Source organism: Notolepis coatsorum (assembly GCF_963971535.1).
Source record: "Notolepis coatsorum genome assembly, chromosome: 10".
Classification (NCBI taxonomy): domain Eukaryota; kingdom Metazoa; phylum Chordata; class Actinopteri; order Aulopiformes; family Paralepididae; genus Notolepis; species Notolepis coatsorum.
In genome coordinates this window covers 32,026,811-32,039,760 of record NC_140174.1, presented here as the reverse complement: position 1 = coordinate 32,039,760, position 12,950 = coordinate 32,026,811, and the positions used below count along the sequence as shown (strand labels likewise).

At 43.0% G+C, this 12,950-nt stretch overlaps 1 protein-coding gene across 2 annotated transcripts in view; it reads right to left on the bottom strand.

The window, feature by feature from the left end:
- vps35l (VPS35 endosomal protein sorting factor like) overlaps window positions 1-12,950 on the bottom strand; it is a gene marked incomplete at its 5' end in the record, with an annotated part of 73,601 nt that overhangs the window by 22,412 nt on the left and 38,239 nt on the right. For both annotated transcript variants that reach the window (XM_084322615.1, XM_084322616.1), the window contains 10 exons: window positions 497-595; window positions 947-1,010; window positions 2,001-2,081; window positions 3,412-3,497; window positions 3,756-3,818; window positions 4,131-4,211; window positions 4,837-4,890; window positions 6,181-6,297; window positions 9,071-9,182; window positions 9,550-9,596. In XM_084322615.1, coding sequence (XP_084178741.1) covers window positions 497-595; window positions 947-1,010; window positions 2,001-2,081; window positions 3,412-3,497; window positions 3,756-3,818; window positions 4,131-4,211; window positions 4,837-4,890; window positions 6,181-6,297; window positions 9,071-9,182; window positions 9,550-9,596 — 804 coding nt within the window. The remainder of the gene's footprint in view (window positions 1-496; window positions 596-946; window positions 1,011-2,000; window positions 2,082-3,411; window positions 3,498-3,755; window positions 3,819-4,130; window positions 4,212-4,836; window positions 4,891-6,180; window positions 6,298-9,070; window positions 9,183-9,549; window positions 9,597-12,950) is intronic.

The window sequence follows — 12,950 nt, the reverse complement described above, 5'->3', positions numbered from 1 at the left end:
TCAGGGACACCTGTAGTAAGGGGGAGGGGAGGAGGGGAGAAACAGCCCAGTGCAGAGTGCGCGGTTAATTTGTTATGTCGGCTTGTCATCATGCCTTTACAAGCTTCAACGTTTTATTAATCATCTAAATGTGGCAATACAAGCTTGATATTCAACGTTAAATGAATGACCTTCTGTGTTAAGACTGTTAGTAAGCCAGTGTAAAGTAAAGTAAAGATATTGAGCATACATTTGTAAAATGTGCAACCCTAGTTTCACCTAGTGGTTGAGACATATTCGTCGTATGGCTGGATGTACCGAACCGTGACGTCTGTACCGTGAAGTCGCGGGACGAATACACGTACCGTTACACCCCTAATGACCCCTAGTGTCTTGAATATTGTTGTATTGTTTTTTAAGTGTCGGACCCCAGGAAGAGTAGCTTTTGTCAAGTGCAAAAGCTAATGGGGATCCTAAATAAACATAAACAGGCAGACAGACAGACAGGGGTACTTACATGGATGAGTTGCACCAGTACAGGCTCCAGGTTGCAGAACGTGGCTCTGGCCTCGACACAGAAACTCAGTTGTTGCTCAAAGTCACGACCAAAAGACACCTGGAGAGAGAGAGAGAGAGAGAGACACACACACACACACACACACACACACACACACACACACACACACACACACACACACACACACACACACACACACACACACACACACACACACACACACACACACACACACACACACACACACACACACACACACACACACACACACACACACACACACACACACACACACACACACACACACACACACACACACACACACACACAAAATATCACATTAAAAAAGTTGATCTGGGATCAGTTTTCCTACCCACCTCCTGCTCCTGTGACAGCTGGAAGAAGGTGATGTTAAAACAGACTTGGGTTAAATGACTCTGGGGGCCTTACCATGCGTATGAAGCCGTTGATCAGCGAGGCCAAAGATCTCTTTTCATCCTCCAGAGTCAGAGCGCTGAGAGACCACAGAGAGCAGAGGGGTTATTCACCATCTACCCTTCAAAAGGGCCGTGCAAATAGCCCAGAACATCTTCGACTGAGAGCTCCCGTCCATCCAGGATACGTATATACAACGGATGGTGGGGCAGCAAAGCCAGCAGGATTATTAAGGACCCCAGCCACCCCAACCACAAACTGTTTCAGCAGTTGCTGCCCGGCAAACGGTACCGCAGCCTCAAAACCCGGACCAGCAGGCTCCCGGACAGTCCCCCCTCGCCCATTCAGTCAGACTCATGAACAAACAACACTAACAGCCGGCTACCGGCCTGTGAACCGAGGGAAACAATTTTATTGCTGTCCCTGCTTCTTATTGGCACACACAACATATTTGTACATACTAAACTTGTACTGCAAATTGTTGCTATCCTTTTAATTTCATTATTGTATATGCACTATGCTGCTAATCTTTCATATGTTTTTAAAGGAGCTTTTAAAAATATTTATTGATTCATTTTTACACGACTTGTGTTGTTGCTGCTGGGGGCGAGGAGCCAAGAAACAACAGAATTTCACTCCTCTACACTGTAAAAGGAGAGGGAGGGACGGAACAAAATAAACTTGAAACCTGAAACTCGAAACAACCTGATATACAGTAGTACGTCGACATAGAGTTGAATTCACTTTCACGTCAATAATTCAGGAAGTGGGACTTTTTTCATACTTTTAAAATGTCAAATATTCTACACACGTTTCCTTTTTATATCCAGTACAAGTATATCAAGTATATACCGGTAAATAAACAAATGAATGCTCTATTATTAAGTTGGTTCCAATTTATATATTTGCAAAAAGGGACTGAATCTAAATGTAACTGATCCCACCCCTGTTGTTCATGCAAGCGCGCGCGCGCACACACACACACACACACACACACACACACACACACACACACACACACACACACATCCATCCATCCATCCATCCATCCATCCATCAGTAGACCTACTTGACGGAGTCATGCATGGTCTTGCAGACGTGCAGCAGAGCGTTGAGGATGACCGGGTCTCTGGTGAGCTCCAGCTGGTGCCTGGTTGGTCAGACAAGGTCACGTGTCACGTTGTATCCAGGTCAATTACTTTAAATACAATACAATTGCAAATACAAATACATTCAAGCGCAGGTCCATTTCAACTCCTTTTGAAATACATATTGGTGATCAGGTCGTTGTATGTTTGACCAAGGCATTTTATTCTTTTGGTTGGACATGGTGAAAATGTACTGATATTAGGGACGGAACAATGTATGGAAATTCAATATCAGACACCATCTATATTACCATGAATTATAATTAGCGACATCCAAACACATGCGCACAACATACACAGAGATCATCGATTGTCTGCATGAAAGAAAAAAAAGCGAAACTGTGTTGACAAGTCACTAGCCTTTCAAGGACAGCTGACAGACAGTAGCCTACACAATAGGCGGGGCTTAAGTGTAGAGGACGGGGCAAACATAGACCAATGAAAGCAGATCTCCCAGCACTATTCCGATTACACTATTATACATTACACAATCACACTATTACACACTTAAGCATGGGGTGTGTGGTTAACCTAGACCAGTGCAAGTAGTAGTCTGTTCTGAGTTCATTGACACCTCACATAAGTGTCTATGACAAATGGTTCATGAGATGTGAGCGATATGAGAGGTGCAGGGCTTATTTCAATGGACAAAGATGGAAATTATTCATCAATGTTTTTAATGCATAGGTATAGCAACGGCAATAGGTTCACTATGGCATGTACATGTTGTAAACAGGGGCCAGAGAGCTGATACCCAGAGGCTCTGAGCAGTGAACCTGTGTAGTATCGCCCTCTTGTGTTCATATGGTGTAACTTTATACTAAATATCTATTTAAATGGACAACGATTTAAATTAAATTAAATACTTGTCGTTGACCAATTTTCGAAGTATTACAGAATTCAGGTCCCTGTCCTGCTGTCAGCCTATGTGCAATGTTTCATCCAAATCGGCCATGTAGTTTGCACGATTTGCTGTGGACACACAAACAGACCGACCGGACCGATTACATGATCTCCCCCAGGCGTGCCACCTGGTGGAAATAATGAGGTGACTTGCAGTTTTACAAGCTCCGCCGCCCATCACGTAGTTTGTGCAGCAGAGGACAAAATCACCATTTTGTATGCAATACTGTCTCTGTTACGGTCACAACATCAACTCCCACAGAAGTGGCAGCAGTCAAATACATACCCTAACCCTTGTATCAAATTGTGAACCCAATGTGGTTGTATCGAATCATAGAGATGATGAATCGCATATCGTCTTGCCCGACTGTCAAAAGTGTTTACTGATATAATTCCTATCATGAGATGTCCCCCGAGTGACGGTCCTACTTGATGAAGACGTCCATAATGGATCTGCAGACCTCCACCCTGACGCTGTCCTTCTGGAACATGTCCAAAAACGGCAGGAAACGCTCCTGGGAACAGATAGCACACACACACACGCAGGCACACGCACATACACACACACACACTCTTCACATATCGGTGTACAATGAGGACGTTGAAAGGTGATATTTCTTCGATCTTCTTCCAGTTTGTGGTAAACGTCGACTACTTTGCATGTTTTTTCCCCATGAGATTCCTGAGACAAGTCAAATGTGCCATGGACTACGGTGCTGTGGTCTTGAATTCTCTAGTTTGTTCTGAGGGGCGTGATGGGTTTGTTGTCTCACCATGGAGAAGAGGATGGAGAAGTCTTGGAAGTAGGCAAGGACCTTCCTGATCACAGACTGCAACTGGAGAGGAGAAGATCATTACTGAACGAACGCTGTGTTTCGCCTGTTTGTAGTGTGAGCAGCAACAGAGTCACACTGACAGTGTGGATACGGCAGGGCATTACGGCCAAAGATCTTATCACACAATAATACCTTTTCACATCAGTCGATAACAATAATGACTGATCTATTGCTAAGGAGAAGCATCCAAACCAGGGTATCTCCAGGTTTCAACAGTTAATTTAAAAAGTTTAAGACTTTTTAATACCACTTAGAGCAAAATCTTATACCAATTTGATGTCTGGCAGCGTGGCTCCGTGCCGTGATGTGTACCTGGGGGTAAGCGTCCTCAAAGGCACGGTCTGGAGTCATGTGTTTGATGATGTCAGCCAGGACAGTGTTCACCTCCCGCTTCTGAGAGAGAGAGAGAGAGAGAGAGAGAGAGAGAGAGAGAGAGAGAGAGAGAGAGAGAGAGAGAGAGAGAGAGAGAGAGAGAGAGAGAGAGAGAGAGAGAGAGAGAGAGAGAGAGAGAGAGAGAGAGAGAGAGAGAGAGAGAGAGAGAGAGAGAGAGAGAGAGAGAGAGAGAGAGAGAGAGAGAGAGAGAGAGAGAGAGGAGAGAGAGAGAGAGAGGGAGAGAGAAGGAGAGAGAGAGAGAATAGACAGTGTGAGAGTTTGTTTGTGTGTGTGACAAAGTGAGAAAGATTAAGAGATTAGATTAGAATGTATTGTCATTAAACAGCACAAGTACAGTACAATGAAGATACATTTGGCATCCAACCAGAGTGCAAATGTAAGAGTGCAGTAGTAATATACAATGTACAGGTGATTAAACTGGGTATAAAATATTTAAATGAGTACTAAGTAATAGTGCTAAATGCTAATCGGATGTATGTACAGAGTTGTAGTATTAATGTACAGATATAGATATAGTATATATAGGGATACTATGGAGGAGTGGGCTCGATTACAGTATTATATATTGTATTTTTTACAAAAGCTTATAATCAACACCAGCTGTCACACGGTGCACTCATCTTACCGTAAAGTGTCGACAGGTGAACTCCACCCAGATGTCAGCACAGTTGATGTAATCCTAAATACACAAAGGAAACACAATGGACCTATCTCAAGCCCCGCCTTATTTTCTTAATCGCCCCAACTCAACTGTTGCTTTCCTCGGACGAGGGAAGCAACAGCTACGATTGGAGGATTAAGAAGACTTGAGATAGGTCAATTAAAAGTAGCTAGTGGTACGTATTGGTTTCAATGAAGAATGGTTAGCTAGTGGTACGTATTTGTTTCAATGAAGAATGGTTAGCTAGTGGTATGTAAGAGGTTGGCAGTCGACTACGGCTCCTTTCGATCGATTAGTCGACTATTCGACTAATGGGGGTCAGCCCTAGTTTCAATGAAGAAGGGTTAGCTAGTGGTACGTATCGGTTTCAATGAAGAATGCTGATAATGCTTGGTGTAAACATCTTGGTATAAAAAAAATACAACTTCATCATAACATTTTGACAAATATCTGTTGAAGTTAAATAATTCGCCAAAATGTTATCAGGGGTGTCCGTTCAACGTAACACGCCAACATTGTGTTCTTGCAGCCAGATTGCAGCTTTCTACTGAACGCACCAAGAGGAAATTGGTATCTATCTTTTTGTCCGACTCTGGAGAAGACAGTATGTGAATTTCCGATAATGTCGGCGTCTCCCTTTAAATCACCACAGAAAGTCTGTTCTCTAAGGCTGTGATCACATTTGATGTCTTTTTGAACGCACCTGCGCCTTTTTCTATTGTTTTCAGTGGTTTTGTCACAACAGGTGCGTGTCTCCTCCAAAACTACGTGCCTCGCATTTTTGAAGCGACACTTTTTCGGGTGCTCTCAGTTGAAAAAGTTTAAACTTTAGCCACGGAGCCCACCGACATCAACGTCACCTATTTGTTGACTAAACCAATCAAATCAACCAAGGGGAGGGATTACAAATCTGACGTATCTGAAGAGAAATCGACAGCAAAACAAACCAATCGATAATGGAGGAGAAGCAAATTTGGGCAGTTTGTACGACCAGGTCTTACCACGACGAGATATGAGCAGCAACACCTGGAGGGCTGTGAGCAGTAATGTATGTAATTTATGTAACGTTAGCTGAGGTAGCAGCGGTAATCAGTGGTATCGCTTGTTGCACCCTGTCCATTCTCTATGTACACCGTGGCCTCGTGGAAGAGCGCAAGAAAAAGGCACCCAATGTGATCACAGCCTGGTCAGTCCAGGCGGTCAGTCTTAATGGTCAGACCTCTAGTGGACATTTGGTCAGTCCAGGCGGTCAGTCTTAATGGTCAGACCTCTAGTGGACATTTGGTCAGTCCAGGGGGTCAGTCTTACCTGTGGACTGCGGACTTTAGTGACAACCTTCCAGGCTTCGTTGAGGATGGGAAGTCTCTCGTTCTCAGGGGGGTCGGCGCACGCCAGACTGCGACCCAGAGAACCAAACAACAGATGCTGGAGACGAGGAGGAGAGGGTAGGAAGAGAAGAAGGGGTTAACACTTTCAGCGCCACGCCTGGTTTTCCATTTTACCGCTTGAATGCCACCATCGGCGCCAATGTTAACGTTAATATCGCCTAATCTATGTTTTAAATTATGGCTATGTGTCTAATCTGCCCATCGCATTATCAAATACTATTTTCCAGTCAGTGCTGTGAAGGCAGATTGTTTTTTTATCGCGTCGTTTCCGTTTCAGAGCAGTTAGAAAAGCCCCCGTTTTGATATAAAAAACAGCTCATTCTGGAGCATTCTATGAAAATCGTCTTTTAGTGGAATATTCCACAACGTTGATATTCATCTGCCTTTTTATGAATCGTTTTCAAATAAACGCTAGATGATCAATATTATACGTGCACGCAAGCACATTACGGCCGCGCACTGATAATCGCTCCGTTGATTTTTACAGTGAAACCGAAAGAAGACATTTCACAAAACAGCTTATAACTTCATCAAACTTACTCTGATTATCCTACCACTGATAACATAGAGTCCTTACCTGACATCAGATGGTATCCAACTGGTATATTCCAATTCCTGATCACCATTCGAAAAAATCGATACGTGTATGGATCCAACGCGATACAGTAGAACTCCATGATCCGCAAGGCTCTGAGGCTCCAGAATGAACTCTGGTAACCCCGGCTGGATCAGTGAACTGGAAAATGTGGAGTACCGGATTTTTTTCCCCATTCATTTTCATTGAGTCCATTCCAAAATCACTTATGTCATCTGGGAGACGACAGGGGGCGCTTTTTTCCACAGTGATCGCCGGCGCCCCTCGGCTATACTCTAGGCTAGGCTCGGGTGATACAATAATTTTTCAGATCGCAAAAAAAAAAAAAAAAAAAAAAAAATCAGAGAAATCTCGTGAGTGGCACGCAACCACCTATAAAAAAAACAGAGAAATCTCGTGAGTGGCACTCAAAGTGTTAATAATGGAGCAATTTGTCCCGCATCAGAAAATGGATACCGTACTGAATTTAATATACACCGAAAGAAATGGACATTACAAATGGGGAAATTCATTCATTCATTGGGAGCAGCACACTGTCCCTGCCCCTAAATCGGTAAGTAACAAGCCTCTGTTGATGGGAAAACTGATAACAAGCTATATTCTATTCATACAATCTTTATTTAATCTTGAAAGGTCATTGAGAGCAAGCTCCCATTCACAATGACTTTGAGAAATACAGCACATAAAATACAAAAACACATAATTAAAAAGTAGTGAAATGGTTGGCTATTAACTCTTTGACTGCCACCGACTTTCCCCATCTCTATCGCCTGACGCCAGCGTTATTGACCATTTTAGCGATGTTTGCAGACCCATCGTGTGTTATGTATTATAGCTATGGAGACAATAGTATGGCTCATTTGACAAGCATTGTTCATAGTCCATTAATGACTAATTAGTTAATTTCTACACACTGTAGTTTGTAGTTTATTACACGCTAAATTACTCGCCCATTTCCAAAATACCCGTAACCCAGTCTTTTTCCATAGATCGTGAGACATGACGTGTTATATGCAATAAGCCCAAATCGTTCTGGTTGATCGCCTGTTACCCCAAATACTCCCAAACCAAAAGGTATATACCATGTACATATGTGCCTTCACAAAATCATCAAGGGGGGGGGGGGTACAAATCATTACAAAAAGCTTGGTCTAGGTCCGGTAAAATATGACACTGATCGTTACAGAAACATGTTTCAGGTTTGGTAAAATAGACATAGAATATACCTTACCTTAGCCAGAAGGTACTCCAAAAAGAATAATTCCAATGATCCCATCGGTGATCGCGATTACTCGTTTATATGTAATTACTTGTGTATACGGGAAACTATAGGTTGAGGCGAGAAGATCTCCTAGCGATTGCTCTGCAAGAGCTCCTCCCCCTCAGAGCGAGTCAGGACAGAAAGGGATCAGGACAGACACTGTCTGAAATAGACTATCAGAGTTCAAAAGGTAGGCGATACTGCCACCTGGTGAGATCCGATCGCCATTGCAATTCCAACGTAGGCAGATTAATCAGGGACACCTAGAGGGCTCCGGCTGACCGTATAGAACGGGGATCAAAGGATCAAAACGTTTGCATGTTCTCCCCATGCTCGCAAGGGTTTCCCCTCCAGAAAAATACATAAACCCAATGGAATAGAATGCAGAACAGATCACTAACACTGTCGCGTCCTTGACGAAGACAGACAGGAGCATTTGGATCTGTCCCCAGGTGCCACCCCACGCCGCAGTCCATGTTTGCTTCCGGCTGCCCTTGGGGGGGGCCCCCAAATAATGCATGTGTGTGTCACCCATCGCATGTGTGCTACAAATAAAGAATAAAGTACAGTTTAATCTTAATGTGTATAATTTATTAAATTCCAGGACTGAGTGAATGTGTGGAGGTATATAGACACCAACCTATGGTGAAAATCTGTACGCTACACGCGAATAACCAAAAGACTTTCGGATGACCACAGAATTCGCTCTATACAAATAGAAGATAAGATATTCCTTTATTGATCCCCTTGGGGAAATGTGGGCGTCATAGCAACATGGGGGAAGGGGGGGTACAGGTATGGGCATGGTAATAGTAGAAAGACATACATATAAGCAATACAATTAGATCTGAATATAAAAATATGAGAAAAATAAACAGTGTAAACAAAGGTGCAGATGATATCCACCAAAGAACACAGTGCATCAACAAGATTCCTCATTGTCCCCTGACTGACCTTTGGGAAGCCGGCTTCGTCACAGTCTTTGATCATGCTGATAAAGTCGGTCGCTCTCGCCGCCACAAACTCCGCCCTGAACGCCGACATCACAGAGTTCAGCAGCAGGGCACTGTGGGTAGAATGAAGATTAAAATCATGTCTATAAAATAACTAGTATCTCTTGATCCTCACTTTCCTGTCCTGCTTTAATGCAATGCTTATTCTTAAAGATGCTACGACAACCTGACAATATAATCATGGTCCACTTGACATAGATGTTGCCAGCCGACCCAAGCCATAGCTGTAAGAGATATATACATTTTTATTTAGTTCTTCCACTGTCTAAGCATTGTGAGGAATCAAATTAGCCCCAGTGGCACAATAGGCCTGTAATAATACTGAAATATACTGGGTAAAGCTGGAGTACTGAAATCTGTCTAAGATTATGAAATCTGTCTAAGATGATGAAATCTGTCTCAAATCCGCAGAAGACTCACTTGTTGCCCAGTTTCTTGCACCTGTCCATCATCTCTGTTAGAAGAGACTGGAATAACAAAGAAAGACAAACACACATCAGAAACACTGGGAAACCTGCATCATCCACCCTAAAGCAGAATGTACATGTTTATAAACAAAGGCCTATCCTGGAAACCAGAACATCAAGACTTGAATTTGTGTAATTAACATCTATTTCTATTGTTTATTTATTGTTTTGAGTAAGGGGCAGGCTAAATAAGATTTTCTTCTCCCTGCTCCTTTTTGCTTATGGAATGTGTAAATCGAGAGGTGCTTTTATTATGAAATGATGCTGTTATAAGTTCACAGAACTGTGCATTACCATGAACGGAACAAATACAATGAAATGAAATTAATTTTGTGACGTCATCAAGTGACATCATCAGTAAGTGAGAGATTTGTCCATATTCAGAAATTGAAGGAGCTGTACAATATTGTAGAAATAAGTAGATAAAAATTTTTTTACAGGTAGATTTCCTTGTAATGTGTCTGTGTGTATATAAGTATTTTGGCACGAATGTATCAGAATAACCCACAATGTTCAAGTGCACTGATAATATTTGTGTCCTTTAAACATTGTCTTTATGTGGACATAAATAAAGATTCTAAATGTGTGTGTATGTATATAATTGTGTGTGTGTATGTGTGCGTGTGTGTCTGTGTGTGTATATATAAGTGTGTGTGTGTGTGTGTATATAGGTGTATGTGTGTGTGTGTGTATGTGTGTATGTGTATATAAGTGTGTGTGTGTATATGTGTGTGTACGTGTGTATGTGTGTGTATTAGATCTGTCCCCGAAGCCTGTTTTGGGGATTCAAACTTTGGCAGGGTTTTTCTAATAGTTTTTAATCATGCAAAAAATTAGCTCCTAAATAATTTTTCGGATTCACTACTGTCGACTCAAGTCTTGACTTTACGCACATAGCACACATTTACGCATATAACGTAGAACACATGCGCATATTGCTGCGGTCAGAAATGGTTATTAAAGGTAGTAGTACCTACTTACTGGTCACAGGAGGCTTCAATAACGTTTGGATGGTAATCCATTTTGTGAATCCATTTAAAGAAAATGTATCCACTTTTTCTCCTTATTTTCTATTATTCTCCCATCCCAATTTCGCCTTGCCAATTCTCCCTTCAATTCTTCCCTCCCCTGTCTCGAACGTTGCTAGACTATGCCTCCCACTGGTCGGCTGCAGTGAGGACCAAGCCTTGCATCACGTGTCCCCTCCGGTACATGAGGAGGCAGCTGTCGCATCTTTTCACCTGAACAGCGCAATCTCTCAGTGGCGAGGAGTAACGCGTGGGAGGCTCACGCTGCCCCAGATACTTCCTGATTCTGCTGTACAGGCGCACCAACCGACCTGTAGGAGTCGCTGTCCACAACGTCCAATCCCCACCCACCGGCTTTCCCACCCTCTACCACTGCCAATTGTGGTAGTATGAACGACCGGCTAAGCCGGTAGCAACGCAGAGAGCTGGGCTCGATACCAGCATCTCCTGCGTTAGTGGCGAGCGCCTTGCCCACTGCGCCACTCGGCCGCCCCTTGTGAATACATTTGTTGAAACAACATCTTTGTTGTTAAACAAGCTAAACATGCATAACATAACTGTATAACGTTAGGTAACTTGTGTTCTGCTGGGAAGTTCAGCATCACTGCATACACTTGGTTTAATCCAAACATCCATTCGGAAAGATTGTATTATGAAATAAGACGGGTGAGTGTGAGTGAGTCTCTCTCTCTCTCCCTCTTTTTTTGCATGATTGATTAATTTCCTGATAATATATGACGGACCTGTAAGTAAGTAAGTAAGTAAGTAAGTAAGTAAGTAAGTAAGTAAGTAAGTAAGTAAAGTTTATTTATATAGCACCTTATACAGACCAGGGTCACAAAGTGCTTCACATAGTAAAAACATCAATAAAATGCAAAAGATAGCAGCATGGTAAAAGAAAATAATTAAAAACGTGAAAGATCAGGAAAAGCCAAAACAGATAAAAAGACATAAAAGATTTACATAGAGCATAATTCGCCAAACGCCTGTTTAAACAGCACAGCACTTTTAAACAGCTGCTTTTTAAAAGTGTTTACAGAGACCACAGATCTAAGGTCCAAGGGCAGAGCATTCCACAACCTGGGGGCCACAGTTTCGAATGCTCTGTCCCCTTTTTTCTTCAATCTAGACAAGGGGACAGCCAGCAAGCCCTGATCAGATGACCTGAGCGATCTGTTCGTGGTGTATGGACGCAGTAGGTCGCAGATGTAGGCAGGTGCCTGACCAAGGAGTGCTCTATAGGTGATGACCAGAACCTTAAAGTGAATTCTGAATTTGATGGGGAGCCAGTGAAGGGAAACTAAGATGGGAGTGATGTGGCAATATTTTCTGGACCTAGTCAGCAGCCTAGCGGCTGCGTTTTGGACCATTTGTAGCCGGCCCAAAGTGGATGCATCGAGGCAAGTGAAAAGGGAGTTACAATAGTCCAGGCGGGATGAAACAAAAGCATGAATAATCATTTCCAGCTCTACCTGCGACACAACAGATCGGAGTTTGGCAATATTTCGTAGATGGAAAAAAACAGGTATGTGTCAGAGATCTAATGTGGTGATCAAAGCGCATCTGCTGGTCAAAGATCACACCAAGGTTTCTGAGCTTGGGCCTCAGATTTGTTGAGAGGGTCCCCATGCATGTGGCAACTTCTGAGGTGACTTTTTCTGAGCCTATAATAAGAACCTCAGTTTTTTCTGCGTTTAACTGAAGGAAGTTGTTTGCCATCCAATCCTTGACAGCAATCAGGCAGTCAAAGAGGGCAGATCATTTGTCAGTTTGTTCAGGCTTGAAAGAGACATATAATTGGATATCGTCAGCGTAGAAATGATAAGAGACCTCTTTGAATTGACTAATGATTACTCCCAGGGGGAGCATGTAAAGTGCAAACAGAGTAGGAGCCAGCACAGAACCCTGGGGCACGCCACAGGACACTGGAGCAGTTTCGGATGTGAAAGTGCCAGTAGACACAGAAAAACTCCTATCTTGCAGATAGGAGGAGAACCAGTCCAGCGCACTCCCAGTGATGCCAGCCCACTGCCTCAGCCTTTCGATCAAAATGCAGTGGTCGACTGTATCAAAAGCTGCAGTTAAGTCCAATAGCACCAGCACAGAACATTTTCCCTCGTCAGATGATCTCATGATGTCATTTGAGACTCTGAGGAGGGCTGTTTCGGTAGAATGCTTCTGACGGAAACCAGATTGGAATTTGTCAAAAATGGATTGTGCATTTAAGGCAGCAGTGAGTTGAATGGCAACAACCTTTTCAGTGATTTTTTAGATGAACGGCAATTTTGATATGGGTCTATAATTTTTGGGGAGGGACGGATCAAGG